The sequence below is a fragment of the Phodopus roborovskii genome, unplaced genomic scaffold (assembly GCF_943737965.1).
Source record: "Phodopus roborovskii unplaced genomic scaffold, PHOROB, whole genome shotgun sequence".
Classification (NCBI taxonomy): domain Eukaryota; kingdom Metazoa; phylum Chordata; class Mammalia; order Rodentia; family Cricetidae; genus Phodopus; species Phodopus roborovskii.
Genome location: NW_026126407.1, coordinates 4,704,500 through 4,730,339, shown reverse-complemented (window position 1 = coordinate 4,730,339; position 25,840 = coordinate 4,704,500). Strand labels below are relative to the sequence as shown.

Below are 25,840 nucleotides of genomic sequence, written 5' to 3'. Positions count from 1 at the left end.
CTAAGAATTGAACTCAGGGCCTCCTGCACACGACACTGTGCTCCGCCACTGAGCACCACCACAGTCCTTCAGTTCTCTTTTCATACTTGTTAGCTCCCAGAGCCATACCAGGCTCTTGCTTTTAATTCCTTATATCTAAGACACAACAGTTTGAGGATAGCCTGGGCCACAGGGTGAAACACTGTCTTAACAACAGCAAATAAGATAAAACAAGGCCAGGTATGGTGACTCATGCCTGTAATCCCATCACTAGAGGGTTAAGATAGGAGAATCGTCATGAGTTTGAGGCCAGCCTGGACTGCAATGTCTCAAAACGCCAAAACAAAACAAGAACCCTCCCAAACTGCGAACTTCGTGTCACTTAGGTTACAGAGGAGAACAGGAGCCATTCTCCACCAGTCTGTTTTCTTAGAAGGGTGCTGCTGCACTGAGTTGTGTCTGCACCCATAGGCAGTACACACGCGTGCTTGAGTGTTCTGCAGGCATGTGTGCTTTGCTTAGGTATCTTGTATCTGTCCCACCTCCCTGTCTTTTAGGACCGTAAATTTGCTGAACTTTGAGGCTTCAAATGATTTTCCACCACTCTCAAGGCTTCAGTTTCTCCTCTTATATAAACAAGGGGCTTGAGCTTCATGACTTGCTTTTTATTGATTTCTTTGCTTGTTTTTCAGACAGATTTCATGCTATACCTAGGCTAGCCTAAGCACTCCTCCTGTCTGGGCCCCCAAGGTGCTGGGATTGCAGTCACGCACCACCAAAACCTGCTCCAACTTCATGATTTGAAAGGATTCTTGCAGATTTGATAAGGTTTTTGTTTGCTTGTAGATTTTTAGAATTGTTTTGAATTATGTGTGAGTATGTATCTATATAGTTATGAGCACATGTGTGTACAGGTGTCCAAGAAGCCAAAGGTATCAGATTCCCCTGGAGTGGCAGGTAGCTAAAAGCCATCTAGCATGATTGCTAGCAACTGAACTGGGGTCCTCTTCGAGAGCAGCTCATGCTCTTGACTGCTAACTTTCACCCCAGAGTTGACAGTTCTTGTTTTGTTTTGGTACAGAAATGCTGGGAACAAGTGGGCTGTGTGCTATGAGACACACCAGCAAGCCAGAAACTCAGAAAGTTTATTCCAAAGTAAGGGCATAGAAAAATCATGATAGTGGGTCTCTTGTGGGGAAGAGTCTCAAGCTGCAGTGATCCTAGAGGAGACAGTGGTTAGTACTTTCCTCACAGAGTCAAAGCCCACCCTTTGACCAGGAGAATGGCTTGTCTTTCATGTAGGTCTCAGGCTCTGGGGTCCTGCATGTGTCCATGCTCACGTCAGCAGTGTATATTCACAGCAGGCTTCAGTTTTTCAGTACTAGAAGCAAACTTCCCATATTTAATGCCAGCAAAAGCACAAGCCTTGCCTCCAGGTAATAAACACAACATCCATGGAAGGTAAATTGTATCAAAAGAGTTGTCTTGGGCTGCCTTTTAGCCCTGACTCTATACAGAAGCTCAGGACAAAGATGGAGATACCTGTCTACAAGCACTTCACCAGAGAGACAGGGTATACCTCCTGGGTCGGCCTGACCAGTTTAGTTTTTGGCTGTGTGGTGCAGAAGGTGCTTCAGGCCAGTCATAGAGTTCATTATCAGAGAGAGTGGCTGACTTTAACCACTCTGCAGACATCATTTGCATAGAGATTCTAGAGAAAGAGTTTGGAGAACTGAGAAAGCAATGTTCGTATGCACTCCTCTTCCAGCTCCACAGCAGCACTGAAACTGAGGAACTCCCTGATTCCCTCTACCATGAGCATGTGAAGGCTTCTCCTACCTGCCCCAGGCAAGGTACAAGCGGAGTCATGTCTTCTAGCCACTGCCAATCAGCTGCAGCCCTTGTTGGAGGATGAGTGTCAGGTGTTCTGGATTTGAATCAGTCAAGCTGACATTTTCCAAATTAAGTTGCTGCAACTAACTGACACATGGGGACTCAGAAAGATGGTGCCACTCTGATACTGAGAGTGTACAGTGAGTCACTACCAGGCCATCCAAGGTGTCATCAAGGTACCTCTATCTCAGGCTAAAAGGGCTGTCCAGTCCTCAGCTTAGCTGAAGAATAAATCTCTGGATTTGACAGTTTTTAATTTTACTCACACTATTTTGTTTTTACTTTTTGATTTTTTTGAGACAGGGTTTCTCTGGCTTTGGAGGCTGTCCTGGAACTAGCTCTTATAGACCAGGCTGGTCTCAAACTCACAAAGATCTTCCTGCCTCTCCCTCTGCCTACTGAGTGCTAGGACTAAAGGCATGTGTGCCACCACCATAGGCTCTGATTTGTTTATTCAGATAGTACTGAAGGCCTTGCACATGCTACTGTATTCTACCATTCAGCTATACCCCAGAACCTCAGACCATAATCCAAGGCTTCAGTCATGCTATTTTTTTGGACAGGGCCTTGTTATACAGCAATGGTTGGTCTAGAAATAACTATGTATACATTTCTGACCTTGAGCTTGTGGCAATCTACTCAATTTAGCATTCCTAGTGCTGGGAACACAGGCATATGCCACCATGCTCAGCCTACTCTACTTTCAAACTGCCTCTGATCCTCCTGCCTCCACCTCTCAAGTGCTGGAGCAACAGCCTTGCACCACCATGCCTAGCTTAGTATAAAGACTTTTGAACAAATCTAAATAAGAGTGAAGTGCTTAAGGCTGCAGGGGCAGGGGCAGAGCTACGTGTCAAGAGAAGGGTCTGGCTCACAGCAGCCTCGGGAAGGACATGAAGCTCTAGCTCTGAAACAAAAGCGGATAGAATGGTGACAGGCCCAAAGAATCCCGTGGTATTTCCCTCCCCATGCTTGCCAGAGTTACTATGTGACTTCCAGTAAGAGAGGGGTTCCATTCCAGTTCCCTGTGGGGGCCCAGGGAGGGAGAGAAATGAGCAGCAGGGAAGACAGACTTGGGTGGGGAGAGCGGGCCCCAGGTCTCACTCTGACCTCTGCAAGCATGATAAGCAGGTGCTAGGCCTCTACTCTGATAGCATGGCCAGCTTATCAGGGAGCCCAGGCTATCTCACCTATGCCCAGGCTCTGTTCTAGTCACACACCCTGATCACAGAAACACCCACCCATAGTTAGAGGCCACAGCCACAGAATCTCTGGCTGGCAGAGATATCTCTGTTCTCTACTTCCAGGACCCCTCACGGCTTTCAAATTCACCCTGGGACTGGGTCTCAGCATTGGGGTGGGTGGCATGGAGCATGGTCCTGATGTAGGAAGCCTTTGCTCTGTAAAGAAGCTTGGCTGTCAGTGGGTCCTAGAGTAGAGGTGGCCTTGGGAGGGTTACAATAAAGGAAAGGGGGTCACAGGGAGGCAGGGGCTGACAAGGCTAGAGCACCGGTGGTGACATTTTCTCGCCTATGTATTTCTCAGTTGATTCTCACATGGTGGAGCATGAAGCAGCCTTGAACCTCAGAGAAGAGCAACTTGCCAGCAGCTACATAGCTAGTGAGACGGAGGGGAAGAGGGGAGCAGACTGCAGCATCCCAGTGTGCTGATCCTCACAGTCACAAGGTGAGCATCAAAAGCTCCCTCCTTACAGTTGAGGAAATGGAGACTGAATTTGGTCCTAAGTCCTGGAGCCAGCCACATGCAGTGAGCTGTGACTGTTACTGCTAAACCTAGGCAATCTCAGTGGTTCCAACGTGTTTTCAAGAACATTCCATGGGAGCCAGGGGTGGAGGCAGATGCCTACCTATACTTCATCAAGTGAAAGCAGGGTTACATAGGGAATTCCAGGACAGACTTAGATGCAAAGAAAGGAAAAAGGAAGAAGGGAGGGAGGGAGAGAGGAAAGGAAGAAGGAAGAATTTCAGATACCTTTCCTGTGATCTTCTGCGGGTCCTCTGTGGGAAGGAGCAGAGCAGACTTGGGTATTACTTATTTAAACTCCTGTGGCTAGCATCTGTTCTGTGTACTTTATCAAAGAGGGCCTGAAGCAAAGGCCTGTAATTCCAGTTACCTGGGAGGCTGAGGCAGGAGGATTGAAAAATCAAGACCCGCCTGAACTGTATATACAGTGAGCTAAAATGATAGTCTGGACAACTCAAAATAGAAAATAAGAAGAGGGGTAGAGGGTTAGAGGCAGTGCTTGCCTTGCATACATAAGGTTATGGGTTCATCTCAGCACTGAATAGAACTGGCCAAGTGAATGCCTGCAGCCCTTGCACTCAGTAGAGACAGGAGGCTCCAACATTCAATGTCATCCTCAGTCACAAATGAAATTTAGGGTTACATGAGACTATTTCAATAATATTAAGAGCAAGGCATTATAGAGCATGCTTTTAACCCAAACACTCAGGAGGCAGAACTGGCAGATTTCTGAGTTCCAGGGCAGCCTGGTCTATATAGAGTTCCAGGCCAGTCAGGACTACACACTAAGACCCTGCCTCAAAATAAACAACAAAAGAGCAATAACAACAAGAAAAGCATTGTCATCCATACTTACATAAGGTTGTGTCTGAAACATTAAATTAAGCTGGGCAGTGATGCACACCTTTAGTCCTGGCACTTGGAGGCAGAGGCAGGCCGATCTCTGAGTTTGAGGTCAGCCTGGTCTACAGAGCTAGTTAGTTCTAGGACTGCCTCCAAAACCAGAGAAAAACCCTGTCTCAAAAACAAACAAACAAACAAATAAATAAATAAAAATGAATAAACAGCCAGGCAGTGGTGGTACATGCCTTTAAGCCCAGCACTCAAGAGGCAGAGGCAGGCAGATATCTGAGTTCGAGTCCAGTCTGGTCTAAAAATCAAGTTCCAGGACAGCTAAAGCTGTTACCCAAAGAAACTCTGCCTCTGCAGGGTGTTGGTGGCACATGACTTTAATCCCAGCACTCGGGAGGCACAGGCAGGCGGATCTCTGTGATTTTGAGACTAGCCTGGTCTACAGAACTAGTTCCAGGACAGGCTCCAAAGCAATACAGAGAAACCCTGTCTTGAGAAACAAACAAATAAACAAACAAAAAAAAGAAACTCTGTCTTAAAAACCAAAAAAGAAAAGGAAAGAATAGACAGAGAAGGTGATCATATACTATAACTCTTACAGACTTGAAGAGAAACTAATGCTAACCAGATGAGGGAAGCATGCATTGCTGAGGTAGGGCACATGCCTGTTTCTTGGCAGGTAACAGAATACCTCCAAAAATCCAAATGGTTAGGTCTCTCCTTCCAACCCACCCCATCCTAATGTAATCTGTACCTGCAAAGGAGAATACAGACCAGGCTGTCTAGGATAAGAAAAATGGGCGGAACATCCCCCAGAGTGAGGGTCTAAATAGCAGAGGCTCAGCTCTGGGAGTCTCCCCTTCCCCACAGGGAGAGACTCAAATAGTGCCAGGCTCTCACTGTGTCTTGGGCTGTGAAGAATTGACCCCCAGGCCCTTACTCTGGCTCCCACAAGAGCTGGGGCCTCAGGCTCCCTTCAGTCTCCCAGCAGAGTGACATTGACCCAGGGGGCCTTGCCAGAATAGTGGCTGGCAAGTTTTGACTCTGCTCATCTAGTTCTAGAGTCTTGGGCTCAACAAAAATAGTCAAATACTAGAAATGCAAATTTAGGCTGATGGGTCCACTGAGCTTGCCCCCAGGTAGAATCTATACAGATTCAGCTGCCAGGACCTTTCCTGTCCTACACAAATTCAACATTCCCAACCATCACCCAGAAAGCAAAGCCTTTCAGCAGGGTTCCAGCAGACACCTAAGCCCTGAAGGATGCGTAGGATGGGGACTTTTCAACCTCCTAGAAGTGGGCAGGTAATCAACTTCATGGGGTGGGGGTGAAAGTCACCCATTTAAAAGAATGGAGGCAATTGGGCGGTGGTGGTGCACACACATAATCCCAGCATTTAGCAGGTAGAAGTGGATCTCTGTGAGTAGTTTGAGGCCAGCCTGGTCTACAAAGTGAGTTCCAGGACAGCCAGAATTGTTGCACAGAGAAATGCTGTCTTGAAAAGAAAAAAAATAATAAAAACAAATAAATAGAGGCAGGATGGAGGTGTAGTCCCAGTGATAGGGTTCTTAGCTAGCATGCATTGGACCCTAAGCTTCAGCCCCAGCACAAAAAAGAAACAGATAACAAACCCAACAAAAAGGGAAATGAACCAGTGACTTGTTTCATGAAGCCAGCAGGGGAAGAGTTAAGAAGCAGGGACTTGTAGAGCCCGGGAAAAGTACTCCACCCAGGGGAGGAGCCAGAGGGTTATAAGTCAAGCCACTTGAGCAAAGAAGAGAGGAGACAGGCTGCCCAGTCTAAAGGCTTCTCAGACTGCAGCTCCAGCTCCAGGTAAGCATGTACTCCTTGGATGGCTGTCAGCCGCTTATAGGTCTGCCCAGAGGGAGCCTTCTGCCTCATTGTTAGTTTCTGGCTGTGACTCTGCATTCCTAAGATATCTGAATAGACCTTAGCTTCTTCCTGGGTTACCCTGAACCACAGAATCAAGGAGATGCTGCTCTGGGAGGGAGTGGAGGAGCAAGGAGGTATGTGTGTGTTCAGCCCTGAATGACCCTGCCCCAATGCCCTGGCTCTCCATACCCACAGCTCTCTCATCCAGGGCCTTGGCTGGGATATCATCATATACTGTAAGTTTGTGATGAGACACTACAGTATAGATGATGTACTAGTCTGGGTACCCCTCCCCCCCAGCTCTAGACCCTGCCTGGGAGGGCAGAATGCTAGAGCCCATGGGGCTGACTGCTCAGCCTATGAAGCCTACTGACTGCTGTGGCACTTGGGGATGGCGAGGAAACCGTTACCATTACTGAGTTTAGTAATGGTAACGGTTCTCTTGCTGCTCCCAGAAACTGTGCCAAGAAGAGCTCATGATCCTGGAGCAGACTCCTGGAAGAAAAGACTCCAGGCTGACAAGAGAATGGGGCAGGGGCATGGGTGCATTTTTCTCTTCCCTGTTTTAAAGAAATAAAGATAAGAATAAGAACATTTGTCATTTAATTTTATTAGCATACAAGGTTGGGTGGCAGGATGGGGTGGGAGGATCAAGGACTTGGGTGAACAGGTGGTAGGCACTATCTCATTTAAGTAACACAGGTTTAGCTAGTTGGTGGTGGTGGTGCACGCCTTTAAATTCCAGCACTCGGGAGGCAAAGGCAGGTGGATTTCTGTGAGTTTGAGGCCATCCTAGTCTATAGAGTGAGTGCCAGGACAGGCGTTAAAGGTTAGACAGAGGAACCCTGTCTCAAAAACAATACACACAAATAAAAAACAGGTTGAGACGGGCGGTAGTGGTGCACGCCTTTAATGCCATCACTTTCATGGCAGACAGGTGGATCTCTGTGAGTTCAAAGCTAGCCTGGTATGCATAGCAACAGCCAGAGTTGTATGGTGAGAACCTTGTCTCAAAAGAAAGGGGGTGGGAGAGAGAGGAGAAAGAAGGAAAGACAGGTCCTTATGTAACTTCAAGGTGAAGAACTTGGGGTTGAAGGGAACTGGGCAAGAGTGGGTCCAACGCTAGCAGGCTTGGGATAAGTAAGCCTACTCACACCAGGGACAGAGTCTAAGACCACAGCTGAGACCCTACCTGAAAACAGAGCTAAGGCAGCTTCTTTCCTCCGGTGGAAAACATGGTTGGGCAGGCACTGTGCAGACTCAACAAGGCCAGACTGGCTAGCAGCCAGCCAGTGTCCACGCCCTTACCAGCCCTACAGGTCCCTTTGACAGGGGTAGTCCCAGTCAGTCACTGCCCCAGTGGAGCAGGGATGCTCTAGCAGTAGCAACAGAGGATGGTCATTTGAGAAGTTTCACAGAGAGGCGGATGCGAACATCACAGAGAAAGATGTCCATGAGGTCTCGGCCCACTTCCTGTGCAATCTGAGCGATCAAGAGGCCCTTCTGACCAATCAGGATCCGCTGCAAGTGGTGACAAGTGGCACATGGTTCTGCTCCCTGGCCACAGACAGGGCAAAGAACCCCTAGTTAATACTGCTGCTACCCTTCTCTGAGCTTGCCCTCACTTACCACATGAGACTCTTTGGGCACCAGAAGGTTCTGCTGGATCACTAGCTCCCCACTTGGTCCTTCCTCCCACATCACTGTCTTCTGTATAAGGAGACATCATGACTAGTTAGGCAGGCTCATCTCTATATCTTGTGGTACCCAACTGTGCCAGGTGTGTGCCTGGTACAGGCCCTAGGTCCTTTCACTCTGTTCACACCTGATGCACATTGTAGGGCACCTCCTCAGGCAGGTACTCCAGGAGCTTTTCTCGGATTTTATTGGTGCAGATCTCTTCAGGTGTCTGACTAGTGAGGACTCCACTGTGGAACTCCCAGGGTCCTGGCTGGGCCTGTGCCAGAAGGTATTGCTGTGGGTAAAAAGGAAAGAGGAATCTTAAGCCCCATCAGTACTCCCATATTTATGTTATGCATACTTTTTGTTTATGACATGATCTCATGCGTCCCCCAAGCTGACCTTAAATGCTATGTAGTAGCAAAAGCTGTTAAACTCTTGACCCTACTTTAGCCTGACAAGCCCTGGGACTATCCAAGTGAGCTAGCATCACTGACTCTAATGCCCTTTTTTAAAAAACAGGGTTTCATGCAGATCAAGCTGGCCTTTTATACCCTAATTTGTTCAGGCTGGACTTGAACTTTCAATCTTCCTGTCTCTGCCTCCTACATGCTAGAATTAGACATGTGCACCACCATGTCTAGTTTATGTGTTGCTAGAGATTGAATCCAGCATCTCTCACACATCAGGCAATCATTCTACCCACTGAGATACATTCCTGTTTATCTCTGTTCTCCTTATGCAGCCTGGCTGACCTACAACTCATAATGGATACCAGGTTAGCCTCAAACCAAGTAATCATTCTGCCTCTGCCTCCTGAGTGCTGGGATAACAGGTGTGTGTCACCACAGCTAGCTGGTTTTGGTTTTATGAGACAGGTTCTCATTGTAACAGAAGCTCTTCTTGAATTCACTGGGTAGTTGAAAATGACCTTCAACTCCTTATCTTCCCGCGTTGGCCTCCCAAGTACTGGGATTACAAGTATAAGTTACCATAGCCAGATTTTTCATTTGTCTTTTAAAAGATAGGATCTTAGTCTATAGTCAGGCTGGTCTGAGTGTGGCTTATCTAAACATGGCAGAAATGATGGGCTATGAGCAAGGCTAACTGACCTTTAGTGTGTTCACATCCTTGTTGTTCAGTGCTGATAACATGAAGATCTCCTGGAAGTTGGGCCAGCCAATTCTCTGAGGGTTTTTCACTGAGTATGTATCTGGGTCCTTCTCTGCAGGGTTAGGGCAGTGTGTGCCAAGGCGTCGTGAGTTCAAGGCCTGCTTGATATTGAGCTTCTTGCCATTGACCACACCATCAGTGAGGGTGGCTGTCAGCTCCAGGAGAACTGACTTCTGCTTGAGACAATCTACCTGGACACAGAAGATGAGCAAAGCACATGGTGAAAGAGATGGGACCTTGGGAGGAAGACTCCTCAGGTGGGCAGTACTCACCTTGTTCAGGACGAGGATGCTAGGGACCTGGGAGAAGTGGGTCAAGCACTTCAACACCTGGGGGCTTAGCTGGCTCCTGGTCCACTTGTCTGACACATCCACAAGAACTACAACTAGAAGACGCAGGGCAGACAAAAAAGACCATGACTTTCTTCCTGACCCATAACAAGTTCCAGGTTATGGGTTCTCCCAGACCCCATTTCCCAAACTCCCAGGAGTGAAAAGCTCAGAAAATTGGGTTTCAGATATTTAATTTGAACCTAACCAAGATCAGCAGATTCCATGCTCTTCCAGGGATCTTCCAGCAAAGACAGCTCCAGGTGGTGCCTAAAGGATACTTAACCAGTCAGGAACAGTCCAATGATTAGATAGATTCTTTGTTTGTTTTTTTGAAACAGGGTTTCTCTGTATTGCTTTGGAGCCTGCCTCTGCCTCCCGAGTGCTGGGATTAAAGGCATGCGCCACCAACGCCCAGAAAACTTCCAGCTCCTAGGAAGGAATATCCCCTTCTCTTTTTTATCATACCCCCCCACCCTCTCCAACCCAGCATCTGTTCCCGAAGCTAATACCTTTTCTGTTTAACAGGACTGATGATGCCAGGTGTGTCAAGCAGAATCTAAAATCAAGCAGAATCCAAAAGGAAAAGATTTCTTAATGGCTTAGTGGGGAAAAAGGCCACACACAACCCTACTTTAGGTCCACTCCAGGTTCTAGGACTCAGCTCAGGGCGTTAGTGTGTGTGTTTGTATTTTCAAAGATGGTTTCTCTATGTAACAGCCCTAGCTGTCTTGGAACTCTGTAGACCAGGCTGATGTCAAACTCACTGAGATTTGCCTGCCTTTGCCTCCCAAGTGCTGGGACTAAAGGTGTGTGCCACCACTGCCCAGCTAAGTAAGTATAATCTAACATTGCATCTGCAGAGTGACAAGAGGCTTTTTATTTTTTATTTTTATTTTGCCAGGGTCTCACTGTATAGTCCTGGCTGATCTATGTGGAATAGGCTAGTCTTCAATTCATAGAGATCCACCTGCCTCTGCCTCATAAGTGCTGGGATTAAAGATGTGCACCACCACACATAGAGAAAGGCTATCTTTGATAATAGCATCTTGCTTTTCCTTCATGGGCAAGCTGTTACTGACTTCGGAGTTTTTACCCTTTTGCATTGTCTTATTGTTACGTGGGACCCCCAAGAAAAAGGATGACTAACAATAAATGATGTGGATGGTGAAGTGTTCATGGAGATGTGGCTCATTGGCAGAATTCTTGGGCAGTACCTAAGAGGCCCTGGGTAGGATCCTCAGCACTGCACAAAATAAAAAACACAAAACCACAGAGTTCAATGTTGAATTATGCTTTGTTCAGTCACGTGGAGTGTCATACTCCTATAATCCCAGCATTTAGGAGGCAGAGGCAAGGGGTTCATTTCAAGTTTAAGGGGAAATTGGCCTACAAATTGAGTTCAGGAGACCCTGTCTCCTAAAGAGAAGAACAGGAAGATTCAGTGATGGTCATGGTGGTATCTCTTGTATCCCAGCACTTGAGAGTTGGAGTAGGCAGGGAGATCATAAATTCAAGGTAATCTCTGGCTATATAGAAAGGCCAACCCAGGTTATATCAGACTGTCACAAATACAAAGAATGGGATGGTTAGGTGGGTAAAGGCACATATAGCCAAGCTTGACAACCTAATTTTGGTGCCGAGGACTCACGGGGCGGAAAAAGAAAAGTGACTCCTAAAAGTTGTCCTCTGACCTCCATACAAGCACCATGTACATGAGTACCCACACATAAAAATAACTTCAGAAGAGACAGCAGAAGAGGGAAGGTAGGGGAAGAACTATATAGAGCCTTAAGAAAGGGGAAATTTCTATGGGTGTTGGTGGTGCATGCCTTTAGGCCCCGTACTCAGGTAGAGGTAGGTGGATTTCTGTGAGTTCAAGGCCAGCCAGGGCTGTTACAGAGAGAAACCCTGTCTGGAAAGGACAAGAGCAACAACAAAATACAAACAAAAAAACTGGGGGGGGGGGGGGAGAAATCCTTTATGCATTCTTTTTTCTTTGCTTTACTGTAATTTTTTGTTTTTTGGAACAGTTTCTCTGTGTAGCCCTGGCTTTTCTGGAACTTACTTTGTAGATCAGGCTGGCGCTGGCCTTGAACCTTGATCAACAGATACACACTACTCTGCTTCTGGAGTGCTGGGATTAAAGACATGCACTACCACCACAGCACTGGATTGTCTTTTTTTGTTTGTTTTTTGTTTTTGAGACAGGGTTTCTCTGTATTGCTTTAGAGCCTGTCCTGGAACTAGCTCTGTAGACCAGGCTGGATTGGAATTCAGAGACCCACCTGCCTCTGCCTCCAGAGTGTTGGGATCAAAGGCGTGCGCCACCACCACCTGGATGAATTGTCATTTTTTAAAAAGGCCAATTGCAAGAGAACTGCTTAGCTTTACACACTACCCTGTTTGTGGGTACCTACCACTTGGGCGTCCTTCTCTGTGATGACCCCTAGAGCTTGGCATCGAGTGGTATGCACCTTCTTGGAGACAGGAAACACCTTCCAGGAAGAAAGAGGTCCCACTGAGATCCTAGATCCCTCCCAGGCCATCCATCCAGACAAAGCAAGACATGAATTAAAAAAAAAAAAAAAAAAAAAAAAAAAGTGGGGTGTAGGGGGACTGGAGAGATGGTTCAGGGTTAACAGAACTGGATGTTCTTCCAGAGGACCTGGGTTCAATTCCCAGCACCCACGTGGTAGCTCTTAACTGTTTGTGATGCCAGTTTCAGAGGATTCAATATCCCTTTCTGGCCTCTGTAGGCACCAGGCACACACGTGGTACACAGACATATATGCAGGCAAAACACCTATACATATAAAATAGTGAAATGTGTAATAAGGGAGGTGTAGGGTTGGGATGATAAAGTGGCATACTTTGCGGCCCAGCAGCTGATTAGAGAGTGTTGACTTTCCTGCATTTGGGGCTCCCAGGAGGACCACTCGGAGGACCCGTGGATTCTCAGGCATGTCAGGAGTATGAACCAAGAGCAGATTCTGTTCATCTGTGTTAGGATGGGAACAACAATGATACTGGAATCTAGACTCTATTACTCAGCTGTGATAACTGAGGATATCAAACAGTCTAACACACCAGGCTGAAGCCATCCATTCCTAACTTTGAGACTAGTTTGGCATTTAATTTAACTTTATTTCTCAGGTTGTCTAACCTCTCTACCTACCTTGGTTTTCTCATATTGAATGTGGGGGCATATTAACATTACCTATGAATAACTTCTTTTTCACAATGACAACTGTGTAAAATAATTGTTCAACATAGGTTGGGCATTGTGATACACACACACACTTGTAATCACAACCCTTGGGAGGCTTAAGCAAGAGTGGATTACTTTTGAGCTCCAGGCCAGCCTGGGCTACAAAACTAGACCCTGTCTCAAAAACCAAAACAACCTCACTAAATTACAATGGAGAAACAGCACTTTACAAAAAAGGATATGGCTGGGCAATGGAGGTGGCTCGCACTTTTAATCCCAGCACTTGGGAAGTACATCTGTGAGTTCGAGGTCACTCTGTAGAGAGAGTTCCACGACAACCAGGGCTACACAGAGAAACCCTATGTCCAAACAACAAAAGAAAGTTGGGCAGTGGTGGCGCACCCTTATTCTCAAACTCTTCAACATCCGTCACTACTTGTCTCTGTTTGGACTCAGATTCATTTTCTACTAAAGGAGAGAAGCTAAAATGATATCCCCAGAAACAGATTTTACCTAAGATAAGCGACTTCCACTGCTAAAACCATCAGAGGCCGGTCATGGCTAAAGCTTATAATCTCAGGCAGGAAGATCCAAGTTCCAAGCCAGTTTAGGCTACACAGGGAGACCTGTCACCAAACAGAACACCCGAAAGCAACATAACGGAGCCCTTTACCTCTGTGCACCGACACCGCGGGGACGCTCGGAGCCAACAAACTGTCAGGCTGAGGGAAACCAAGGATACGGTCCAAGGCGGAGTCCTGCCCATAGCGACTGGAGGCAGAGGCCAGGAGGGGACCAGAGAAAGCGGCGCCCACGCCACCACAGGACACGCACCTCACCTGGTTACCTAGAAGCAAGCCGGGCGGAGACTCCCACTCCCTCCCAGCACGCGGGCCCAGATGCCAGGCCCCCAACAAGGACCGAACTAGGCGAGCGCAGTGCCGCCTGGGGGCAGCCATGTTGCCGCAATGCACTCTGGTACCGACCAGAAGCGCGCTACGATTGGACGGTGAGGCCCACAGACCAACAAGTAAAGAAAACTAGATCCGCCCAAACAGAACTAAGGCACCGGTATATCCAGAGTGGCGTAGGTCAAGACTATTTGTAGAGGGTGACAGAAACTAAGGAAAGGCAAAAATGTGTATTTATTGTCTGCGTGAGTATAACGGTTTCTTGGAATCCCATACCATCATTTTTCCTTCTGCCAGAGATTTGTAAAAGAGCTTTTTTAGTTCTGTCTTCTGATTGGCTACATTCCCCGAGAAGCCAGGCAGTTAAAACTGGGCATGGGAAGGGGCCCTAGGCTGTATTTCACGGCAAAGATTTTTGTTAAAGTTCTTTCTAACCTCAATTCTGCAGGATCCTTTTTTATTTCATCTTTAGCTGTGTTTTAGCTGGGAGTGGCAGTCTTAGGGTTACAGTAGCTGTGATGAAACTCTATAACCAAAAGCTGCTTGGGGAAAAGTGTTTATTTGGCTTACATATCTTGAATTACAATTCACTGAGGGAAGCCAAGGAAGGAACTCAAACAGGGCAGGAACCTGGAGTCAGGAGCAGATGCAGAGGCCGTGGCGAGTACTACTTACTGGCTTGCTCCTCATGGCTTACTCAGCCTGTTTTCTTTCTTTTTTGGCATTTTCGAAATAGGTTTTCTTTGTGTAGCCCTGGCTGTCCTGGAACTTTTTCTGTGGACCAGGCTGGCCTTGAACTCAGATATCTACCTGCCTCTGCCTCCCAAGTGCTGGGATTAAAGGTTTGCTCTACCATGACCTGGCTCAGCCTGCTTTCTTATATTAATTATGAACACCAGCCCAGGGGTGGCACCACTCACAACGTGTTTCCTATCACATCAGTCACTAACTAACAAAACGCTCTACAGGCCTGCCTACAGCCCAATCTTCTGGAGGCAAATTCTCAGTTGAGTTTTCCTCCTCTGAGATGACGCCAGCTTTGGTCAAGTTGACATAAAACTAGCCAGCACAGGTTGCTTTTTGAAATCTGCACCTTTGTGGTATGCTAGCCCTCTGTTAAGGAGTGGTGCTGTGGAAGGCATTCCTGTTGAGCAGTAGACTGTATTTACCTCCTTAAATACCAGCTCCTGTCTAGTCTCTGAGGCTGTCTTTCTGGAGGAAAATGAACGACAATAATAAAAACAAGGCAGGTCCCTGGATGTGGTGGAGCACTTCTGTAACCTCAGTATTTGGGAGGTGAGGCAAGAGGATCGGAATGTTCAAGGCCAGCCTTGAATGGATCCTTGTCTTTAAAGGGGGGTGCTGTGGGGATCTGGCATGTTAGATCTTTAATCCCAGGTTTTCTAAGAGACAGAGGCAGGATGATCTCTGAGTTGGAGGTCAGTTTGGTCTACATATCAGTTGTAGGCTAGTGAGGGCTACATAGTCAGACTATGTCTCTAAATCAATAAAACAAAAGTAAAACAAAATAAATGACAGGGAGCCAGGCAGTGGTGGTGCACGCCTTTGATCCCAGCACTCAGGAGGCAGAAGCAGACTGATCTCAGTTCGAGGCCAGCCTGGTCTATGAAGCAAGTTCCAGGACAGGCTCCAAAGCTATAGAGAAACCCTGTCTCAACTTCTTTCAGGAGCCAGTTCTGTTCACCTTGACATCAGACAGGTTTTAGTGTTGGAGTTCAGATCAGCCTGCACAGCGTTTTCACTAGCTTCGACATCTCCACTGACAGTTATTATTTTATTTACTTTTGGTTCACACTTAAAATTCTAGCCCTTGGGAATCTGAGACAAAAAGATTTCTGTGAGTTCAAGGGAATCCTGGGCTACACAGTGAGTGGAACACTATGCAAAAAGTAGAGGAAAACAGCTTTCTCCCTGAAAACCCACAAACCAATAGGTTGGGGATGTGGCTCAGTTGGTAGGGTATTTGTCTATAAAGCACAAAACCCTTGGTTAGATTCCAGCACCACACAATACAGGGTGTGCTAGGATATAACTCTACCACAGCACTCAGGAAATGGAGACAGGAGAAGCAGAATTTCAAGGTGGTGTTCAGCTACAAAGCAAGGTCAAGGCCAGCCTGGGATAATTGAAACCCTAACTTTATTTATTTTTTATTAAATTTATTTATTATGTATACAGTATTCTATCTGCATGTATCCCTGCAGGGCAGAAGAGAGCAGCAGATCTTGTTACAGATGGTTTGTGAGCCATCATGTGGTTGTTGGGAATTGAACTTAGGACCTCTGGAAGAGTAGTCAATGCTCTTAACCTCTGAGCCATCTCTCTAGCCCCCAAAACCCTAACTTTATATTGTTGTCGTCCTTGTTTGCTTTTTTCAAGACATGGTTTCTCTGTGTAACAGCTCTGTTGTCCTGGAACTCACTTTGTAGACTAGGCTGGCCTCAAACTCAGATCTATTTGCCTCTGCCTCCTAAGTGCTGGGATTAAAGGCATGCACCACCACCACCACCACCACCACCACCACCACCACCATCACCACCACCCAGCAAGATTCTACAAAAAAAAAAAAAAAAGCTTATACTTGTGATTTCAGTGTGCAGTGTGCTCAGGGGGCTAAGATAGGAAGATGGGAAGATCACCATGACTTTGAGGCCAGCCTGGGCTGCATAGTGAGCTCTGACCCATCTTGGGCTACCTAATGAAAGTGAACAGCCTTCAGCACCACACACACAAACACTCACACAAAATATTTTTATTTGCTCCTGGCAATGACTCAGTATGTAGAGGGAAAAAAAAAACTGATGATACAGGTTAGAATTTTGGAGGTGGAGAGATCCAACTGACCAGGCTACCATTAAAAGAATGATGTCCAGAGAATCTCTGACTGATAGAGGATTCACAGAACCAGAAAAGCCAAATTAATTGATGGTTTGCAGTTTCCAGTTTTCTTGTCTGATGGAAGAAGCATGCTTTTTGGAACATCATATTCTGGATGTTCTCTGGGCATATGGATGCCCAGAAAACAAGATACTACTAAATATGGGGGACAACCAGCAATTAGAAAAACATGAATCTTCTTTGATGGAAGGTAGGTAAAATAAAATCACAACTGCTTTTGGGGTAAAGGACAAAGTTCAGGTCAAAAGATAGTAAGTAGTTGGGTGTGGTGGTGTATTCCTGCTATGCCAGCAAGCTGGACACTGAAGCTTCTGCTTCAAAGTTTCTGCAAGTTTGAGGACAGCCAGAACTACATATCAATTGCCAGGCCAGCCAGGGTTACATACTGAGACTGTCCCTGCACTTCCAAAAACAGATAAATTACAAATTGCAAAGTCAGCCAAAGAACACAGTAAATACTTCTGTGCTAACAGATAAGACTACAGAAGAATCCTAGGAATGACAAAATTTTAAGTTAAATGAGTCAATGTCTAAATGATTAGTTATTTTTTAATATTTGTATTATTTTTATTATTGTTTCCAAGACACAGTCTCTTTATATAGCCCTGGCTGGCCTGGAACTCCTGCCTTCTCCCAAGTGCTAGGATTAAGGTCATGTGCCACCATGCTCAGCTTGTATTTATTTTAGTTTTAATGCTGTGCATGTGCCACATGTGTACGTATCCACAGAGGCCAGAGGTGTTCAGTCTCTGGGAGCTAGAGTTACAGGCAGTTATGAGCTGCCTGATGTGGGTATTGGGAATTGAACTCCTTTCTGAAAGAAATACATGTGTTTGAACTCTAAGCCATCCTTCTAGCCTGTGCTTTGTTTTTTTTTTTTTTTTTTTTTTTAGCGCTGGAGACTCAAGGCAGGGTTTCTCAGATACTATGCCAATATTTTCCCACTGAGTTACATATAAAAACAGTTCCTTTTTTTCCTTTTTCTCTCTTCAACTTTTTTCTTTCTTTTTGAGATAAGGTCTTGTTATATAGTCCAGACTGACCTGGAACTATGTAGTTCAGGCTAGCCTCAAATTTGCAGAGATCCTCCTGTCTCTGTTCCTTGAGTGTTGGAATTATAGATATATACCACTGTTAGCCATGGCCAGATCATTTTCTACAGCTCCTCTATGTTGGTTGAACTATGACAACTCCAGTAACTCTAATAATTTGGTTTCTAGAAGTAACTTAACTTGTTTCAATAGATTCTGCTAGTTTCTTGATTGCCCTGCCCACAGATACCAAGAAATGGCCAGACAGGAATGATACTTATTGATGACCTAATATTCTTTAACTGACTACTCACTGAGTCAGGCATTGTGTACTACATGCCTTATTGCAAGGTCGGTGGATCTCTGAGTTTCAAGACTAGCCTGGTCTACATGGCTAATTCCAGATCAGCCAAAGCTACATGGTGAGACCTTGTCTCAAAACAAAACACCTTACTCACTAGCAATCTAGCAATAGCCAATTGAGACTATAAAGGGAGACCTCTTTCCTACACCCACCCTTTCTTCTTCATAAGTACCTTATCCTATAAGCAGGTTCCAGCTCTGATTCTTTTATTTTTATTTATTTATTTGGTTTTTTAAGACAGGGTTTCCTCCGTGTAGCTTTGGAGCTTGTCCTAGAACTAGCTCTGTAGATCAGCCTAGACTTGAATTCACAGAGATCCTCCTGCCTCTGCCTCCCGAGTGCTGGGACTAAAGGTGCATACCACCACTGCCCAGCATGTTTGGCGTCTTAATACTACTCTTGTTTTGAACCAGGCTCTCATTTGTAGCCCAGACTGGTCTTGAACCTGTGATCCTGTTTCCTGGGCTTCCTGAGTGGTTGGCTTGTTTGTTTTCCTTGAGATAGGGTCTTCCTCTATAAATCATGTGGGCTTTGAGCTCACTGTGTAGCCCAGGAAGGTCTTCAACTAATGATCCCCCAGACTCAGCATTCTAATCATGGAACTGCAGGGTGCTTGTGAGAGTCTGATACCAGCCCCCAGGGAAAATTCTTGAGCCTTTCCATCTCTGAATGAGTTCTGTGTCCATCCTAAAAACCTCTGTAGCCTTGAATGTTACATTCTGATTGGCTTGGATATATGTTAGGTATATTGATTGACTTGAGTTATATTCTCTATGCCTGCGAGGAAGGACACATGGTCTGATGGATTATGTTGGCACAGGTCTATAATCTCAAAACCCAGGAGGCAGAGTAAAAGGATTAAAAATTCAAGGTCAATTTGGGCTATATAATGAGACCTGGTTTGAAAATTAAAAAAGCCAACTGGGCTGTAGTATTTATTACACACTTTTACTCCCAGTGCTTGGGATACAGAGGCAGCAGATCTGGAGTTAGAGGCCAGCCTGGTTTAGAGTGAGTTCCAGCACAGTCAGTGTTATTTAGAGAAATCTTGTCTCAAAAAAAAAAAAACAAATGGGAAAGGAAAAAGTCCAAGAGGATGAGATGATTCTAAGAGTACTTGCTGTTCTTACGGAACACTAAAGTTTGGTTCCTAGCATCCACACCCAGGGGCTGACAGTTGCCTGTAGATCCATCTCTAAGAAATATGACCCCCTCTTCTGGCCTCTGTGGGCACACATGAACACACACACACAGAGAGAGAGAGAGAGAGAAAGAGAGAGAGAGAGAGAGAGAGAGAGAAATCTTTTAAGATTTTTCTTTGGTTTTTGAGTCAGGGTTTCTCTGTGTAGTCCCACCTCTCCTGGAACTCACTCTGTAGACCAGGCTGTCCTCTGACTCACAGAGATCTACCTGCCTCTGTCTCCTAAGTGCTGGGATTAAAGACATGTGCTACCACCACCTGGCCAATTTTTTTTTTATTAAAAAAACATTTCATGTGTGTTAGTGTTCTGTCTGCATGTATGCATATGCACAAGAGCAGTGCAGTGCTAGAGGCCAGAAGGAAATGTGTTACTGCATCTCCTGAAATTGGAATAACAGACTGTTGTCAAGTGAAATGTGGGTGCTGGGAACCAACCCTAGGTTATCTGGAAGAACAGCAAGTGCTCTTAACTGCTGAGCTTTCTCTCCAGTCCCCAAATAAAATTCAAGTGGTCTTGGTGACTCACATCTTTACTCCTAGCACTTGGGAAGTAGAAGCAGGTACATCTCTATGAATTTAATACCAGCTTGGTCTACATAGTGAATACCAGGCCAGACAAAGCTACATAGTGAGACCCTGTCTCCAATAACAACAGCCATTCAAATATTTCTGAATGTGATGTAATCTAGCACTTGGAAAGCACAGTCAGGAAGATCACTGCAAATTCTAGACCAGCTTGTTCTTCATAGTGAGGTCTAGACCAGACCAGCCGATGCTACCCGTCTTGAAAAAAAAAGGGGGGTGGTGGTTGGGGAATGAGGATATAGCTCAGTTGGCAGAGTGTTTGCCTAGCATGCATGCAACTTTGTGCTCAAACACCAGAACCAGTAAACAGTGTATGGTTGTGCGTACTTTATTCCTAGCACTGAGGAAATGAAAGTTGGAGATTGTCCTGGCATACATAAAGAAGCCAGCCAGCAAGAATCTACATGCAACCCTAGCATATAAAACTTTAATTGGAGAGTAGAATTATCTTGGGAGACCCAGAATGGTTTAAATGTGGGAAGAAGTACTATCATCATGTAGATCCTAGCAGGCCTCCCCAGGAAGCCACATGTGGCAAGTATCCAGGAGATGGAGACATTGATGATATAGCAGAGAGGTGAGAAGCAAGGCATTGTTCCCAGAAACTTCAAGGTCACTTCAGGCCTTCCTTTTAGTCATCCATTCATCAGGAAGTAGTGTCAATATTAATTCTCCATCATCCTTGGCTGTGCAATTCTCTTTTGGTGCCAACTGTGCAATAATTTTGCAACTGATACAGGCTCTTCCCCACCTCCCAGACAGGGTTTTGCTATGTGGCCTGGTTCTTGCTATTTTTCTCAAGGTGGTTTCAATTTGAGGAAGCCCTTCTGTATACTCCCTAAGTGCAGGGATTACAAACGTGTCACCTTGAATAAATAGTGCCAATAGGGCACAGCTCACAGGATATCCTGGTTACGGGCCACAACCCAATTCTATCAGCTACTAGCTTTTACTCTACACACATCAACAAGACCTTGTGCTGGGAATGCTGGTGTATATCTGTAATCCCAGCAGTCGGAAGGTAGAGGTAGGAGGAGCAGGAGTTCAAGGCCAGACTGGGTCTATATGAGATCTTAAAACCAACAAGAGGGAGCTGGAGAGATGGTTCTGCAGTTAAAAAGAATAACTGCTCTTCTGGCTAGTTTTATGTCAACTTGACAGAAGCTAACATCACATGGAGGGGGGAGCCTCAATTGAAAAAATGCTTCCATAAATGGGGCTGTAAGCCTGGAGGTGGCAGTGCACACCTTTAGTTCCAGCACTTGGGAGGCAGAGGCAGGCAGATCTCTGAGTTGGAAGGCCAGCCTGGTCTACAAAGTGAGTTCCAGGACAGCCAGGACTCACAGAGACCCTGTCTTTAAAACCAAAAAGAAAAAAGAATGGGGCTGTAGGGCATTTTCTTGATTGGATATTGATGTGGTAGGTTCAGCCCATTGTGGGTGTTGCAACCACTGGGCTGGTGGTCTTGGTTGCTGTAAGAAAGCAGGCTGGTTGCCTTGTGGCACATGCATTTAATCCCAGCACTCAGGAAACAGAGGCAGTTGGATCTCTGAGTTTGATCTACAGAGTGAGTTCTAGGACATCCAGGGCTACACAGAAAAACCCTGTGTCAAAAAAATAAAACAAGGAAGGAAGAAAGGGAAGGAGGGAGGGAGGCAGGCAAGCCAGTAGGCTGGTTCCAGTACATCTAAGAATGTATAGAAAGATCTTGTCTCTCTCTCCCCAAATAAAGGAGGAGGAGGAAGAAAGAAGATGGCAGGCTGAGTAAGCAGCACTCCTCCCTGGCCTCTTTATCAGCTCCTGACTCCAAGTTCTTAATTGAGTTCTTGTCCTGTTTCCTTTGATGATGGACTGTGATGTGGAAATATAAGCAAAATAAACCTTTTCTTCCCGAAGTTGCTTTTTGTCATGGTGTTTCATCACAGCCATAGATACCCTATGACAGCTGTTCTTGCTGAGGATATGGGCTTTATTCCCAACAACCAAGGGATGGCTCATACTGTCTGTAACTCAAGTCCAAAGGGATCTGACACAGTTTTCTGGCATGCACATACATGGTAACATACACATATATATGCAGACAAAACATCCATACACATAAAATAAATATTAAAAAGAACATCACTAAGAACATAGTTAGGAAATGCTCATAGTTATTTGGAAGACACTTTCAGATTTTTAAAAAAATGTTATGTGTATTTTGCCTGAGTGTATATATGTACTCCATGTATGTGCCTGGTGCTTGAGGAGGCCAGAAACTGGATTATTGATGGTTGTAAACTACCATGTAGGTGCTAAGAATAGAACCCAGCTCCAGAGCAACAAGTGCTCTAAACTGCTGAGCCAGTTCTCCATTCCCTGGAAGACACTTAAAATGAGAGAGAAAGAAAAAAAAAAAAAAAGAAAAGAAAAGAAAAAAAGAGACATTTTGTCCAGTAGAACAGCCACCCATGCTGTAAACAATCGTAATTAAAGTCAAGAGTCCCTTCATCCCAGACCAGATAGAAGGCAGCTTACTTGTTAAGTTTGAAACTGTGTACACTGTATAAGATACCAATTAGTATGTTCCAACTTGTAGCAACATATGATTTTACAAAAGTGTCTTTTTGTGTAGCCCTGTCTGTCCTGGAACTCACTCTGTAGACCATGCTGGCCTCGAGCTCACCTGCCTCTGCCTCCCAAGTGCTGGGATTAAAGGTGTGCACCACCACTGCCCTGCTAGAATTATATAATTAAAAGTCATAAGCATGTGCCAGGTATGGTAGGTAGTACATAGCTGTCTTCTTGCCACTGAGGAGGCTGAGGCAGGAGAATAACAAATTTGAGGTCACCATGGACTACATAGGGAGTTCAATACCAGCCCAGGGCTACATACTGATATCCTGATTTACACAGCCAAAGTCGTCGTTGTCATCATCATAATAGTAATACTGCTGTAAGCATCTGATGAAAATCCTCAGGTTCCTAGGTACTTTCCTGAGAAGAAGGCAGAGAGAGAAGTTAACAGCTACTTGCTTTCTGTTTTGGGGGGAAAGAATCTCTCAATGCAGCTCTGGTTGTCCTGGGACTCACTACTTAGACCAAGCTAGTCTCAACTTCACAGAGATCCGTCTGCCTCTGCAAAGATTCATGAAGTGCCCTACCCCGTCTGTCTGTTAGTTTATTAAATACTGAAGAGTCCCATTAAAGATAGTTGTATAGGAGTTGGGGAGATGCTCCGCGTTTAAGAGCACTTACTGCTCATGCACAGGTGTGGGGTTTGGTTCCTAGGACCTATGTCAGTCGCTCATAATTGGCTGTATTAATCTTCCAATTGCTGCTGGTTTAACAAGCTTGTGTCCTTTTCAGTTTTCAAAAAAGATGAGACTCGACAGTCGGAGATGAACAGTAGGGAACTATTCACCTGCGATTTCCTCTTTGCCTAAAACATCAGTTTTTAAATGAAGGCTGGATCCAGAATTCTGGAGGAGTCCTTAAATGTGTGACTTAATAGATAAGTCCAAATTCAAGACTTTAGTAATGTAGGCAAGATATTCTAGAGGCCTAAAAGTAAAGCAGTCTCATTCTCGTACCTCTAGATCAGCGGGTGGCCGTGCCCATGACACCCAGAGAAGCCGGCCATCAGGCACTGAGAAAGACGCCCCCGGAGCAAGATGCGCAGGCGCGGGCTGCCCAAGAGGGCCCCGGGCGCTCTGGGGTGCGCAGGCGCAAGAGAGGCTCCGGGCCAGTCCGGACCGCGGCTGTGACTGAGAGGCTGGGGCGTGGAGCAGCAGTGGTGGCGACGGGCGACAACGGAGCAGCCATGAGGGCCGGGCCCAGTCACCGACAGTGAGTGCTGGTTTAAGCGGAATCGACACTGGGGTGTGCAGCAGATGTGGCGGGCTGGCCTCTGCTGGTCGGGGACGGAGGGTCGCGGGGGAGGGATAGTTTGAGGTGATGGTGGGAGAATTTGGAGCATGGATGATTAGGTCGTGAGTCCCAGAGCTGGACAGATTGGCGGAGGGAAGGGGCTGCGCTTCGTGGAGTGAAGGAGCTCACGGCAGGGCCAGTGCCTTGCGCTGCCTGGCTTGTCATCATCCCTTCCCCCAGGAGCTTTGGGTCGCCTCTCCCTTTCCGCTTCTTTCAGAGAATGGTTGCTGGGGGAAGGGTGGTGGAAAATAAAAGCCGTGCTGGAGCTGAAGAAGCCAACTCTGAAATCAGGCAGAGAAGGGCCAGTCACTGAAGTTATGGTGTGTCCTGGATAATGCTTAGGAATCGGAAGCTCTGTTTAAATCTAGGAGGAATCTAGGTTAAAGAGCTGAGGACTTGGAGCCAGGTTTGGAGCCAAGTCCATCATAGATAAACCTGATCGATAGCCTTGGATAGAACCCACTTAACCTTTCTGAATCTCTGGAAGATGCAGTACTAAATGCAGGGCTTTTGTAAGCTGCATGTATGTGGTTGAGAGTGCTTATGAAACCGATAGATTGTAAGTACCGTACGGATGCTATGAATCAACAATGCTATATTGGTTTTTAGATCCCATGATTATTAATGGAACGACTGATTTCCCCGTCAAAACAAAGCATATCTGTAAAACCTCAGTAGACAACAAATAAAACAAACAAACAAACAAAAAAAAAAAACGTGCTTTCTGCATAAGCACAGCATATCATCTGTAGAAATGGCACTTTCTTCTGTGGTGTGAGAAATTGACTGTCATATTGTATGGGAAAAGTACCATTCTCCTGCATTTTTACAAATGGTATGCACCGCCTGACCCTATGACCCTAGAGGGAGGAAATTGGGACGAGACCAAAGCACAGAGCTACATCCTCACCTGCCAATTACTTTTTATTTCAAGACAGGCTTTTTTTTTTTTTTTTTTTTTTTTTTTCTTAGACAGGGTTTCTCTGTATTGCATTGGAGCCTGTCCTGGAACTAGCTCTGTAGACCAGGCTGGACTCAAACTCACAGAGCTCCACCTGCGCTGCCTCCGGAGTGCTGGGACTAAAGGTATGCACCATCAACGCCTAGCTTCCTGAGACAGGGTTTTGAGGACTTGCTCATGCTGGTCTTGAGTTTAAGCACAGGTTGGGTTTGATTAACAATCTGCTTCTGTTTCCCCACGGGCATACTTGGCTGAGGTTCTGGAGGGGGTCCTCAGTAAATGCTTGTGTGCTAAGTGATTTATTACTGAGCCATCTCCCCAGACTTCTTTTGATACTGGAACCTGAACCTGGGTTTTTAATGTACTAGGCAAGTGCCCTACCACTAGACACTTTTGTATTTTTTTAAATTTGAGACAGTCTCACTAAGTTACCTAGGCTGGTCTTGAACTTCCAATCCCCCATTGTAGCTAGGGTTACAGTTTTTTTTTTTTTTTTTTTTTTTTTTTTTTTTTATTAAGCCCAGAACAGGCTTCTATTATTTTTATTTAAAAAACAAAAACAAAAAACTTTGTGAGTTCAAGGCCAGCCTGTTCTACAGAGTGAGTTCCAGGACAGCCAGGACTGTTACACAGAAAAAGCCTGTTTTGAATCCCCCCCACAACTGACAATAGCAGAATTGCCTGCCAGACCCTGATGTTTTTTAATTGTAAAAATGTCCTTTGCAAGTCTCTTTGCCCCAGGGAATTCTCTGTTTTGGAGCTCAGTTTGGTGTATACAACTTTTCAACTCTTTTTGTCTGGAATCTTTTCTCTGGAATGAAAAAGACAAGTAGGTAGTTGTGCAAGGACCTAAGAGATGGCTGGTTCTTTGAGAGGGCTAGCACTCCTGTATCTTTGTTGTTGAGGGTAGATAAAACAAAGGACAGAGTTAAACTGCATGCTTCCATAGAGAGAAAGTGCTTTTCTAGGCACAGCTTTGGAAAGATAAGTGCAGATGCCTTTCAAGTGGACATAAAGGCGGATACTTTAGCTCTGCTGGCTCAGAGAATTGAGAGTTTTCAATGGTGAGGCCTTTTGAAAATTGGGGAGTGATTACTTTTAGCTGAATAAGGGTGGGAGTGGCTGTGCTAGATCCATGGAAATCCACAGATAAGAGGAATGAATTATTGTAGAGATACAGAGGA

At 45.7% G+C, this 25,840-nt stretch overlaps 2 protein-coding genes and 1 long non-coding RNA gene across 4 annotated transcripts in view; 2 read left to right on the top strand and 1 right to left on the bottom strand.

The window, feature by feature from the left end:
* Positions 1-6,282: 6,282 nt before the first annotated feature.
* On the top strand, positions 6,283-6,974 carry LOC127218871 (uncharacterized). The gene is made up of 2 exons (XR_007834244.1): positions 6,283-6,322; positions 6,838-6,974. It is a non-coding gene; the product is annotated as an uncharacterized LOC127218871 (long non-coding RNA).
* Positions 6,975-7,275: 301 nt separating this feature from the next.
* Positions 7,276-13,753, bottom strand: Eral1 (Era like 12S mitochondrial rRNA chaperone 1). Its single transcript, XM_051179919.1, has 10 exons — positions 13,449-13,753; positions 12,438-12,565; positions 11,985-12,062; positions 10,077-10,123; positions 9,773-9,834; positions 9,508-9,620; positions 9,175-9,426; positions 8,208-8,357; positions 8,012-8,092; positions 7,276-7,903 (listed from the first exon to the last, which is right to left on the bottom strand). Exons 1-10 carry the CDS (start codon positions 13,732-13,734, stop codon positions 7,781-7,783), a joined length of 1,320 nt encoding a protein of 439 aa, XP_051035876.1. The 5' UTR covers positions 13,735-13,753; the 3' UTR covers positions 7,276-7,780.
* A 9,732-nt stretch (positions 13,754-23,485) lies between these two features.
* Fam222b (family with sequence similarity 222 member B) overlaps positions 23,486-25,840 on the top strand; it is a 57,509-nt gene continuing 55,154 nt past the window's right edge. For both annotated transcript variants that reach the window (XM_051179915.1, XM_051179914.1), the window contains exon 1: positions 23,486-23,614. The gene's annotated coding sequence lies outside the window, so the exon portion shown is untranslated. The remainder of the gene's footprint in view (positions 23,615-25,840) is intronic.

What these genes read in the sequence shown, in the direction of transcription:
- Eral1 (XM_051179919.1), bottom strand. Translation starts at nt 13,734, where the DNA reads ATGGCTGCCCCCAGGCGGCACTGCGCTCGCCTAGTTCGGTCCTTGTTG. An exon ending in CGCGGTGTCGGTGCACAGAG is followed by an intron (nt 12,566 to 13,448) that starts GTAAAGGGCTCC and finishes ATCCTAACACAG; the next exon opens with ATGAACAGAATCTGCTCTTG. An exon ending in CAGAGAAGGACGCCCAAGTG is followed by an intron (nt 10,124 to 11,984) that starts GTAGGTACCCAC and finishes GCTTGATTTTAG; the next exon opens with ATTCTGCTTGACACACCTGG.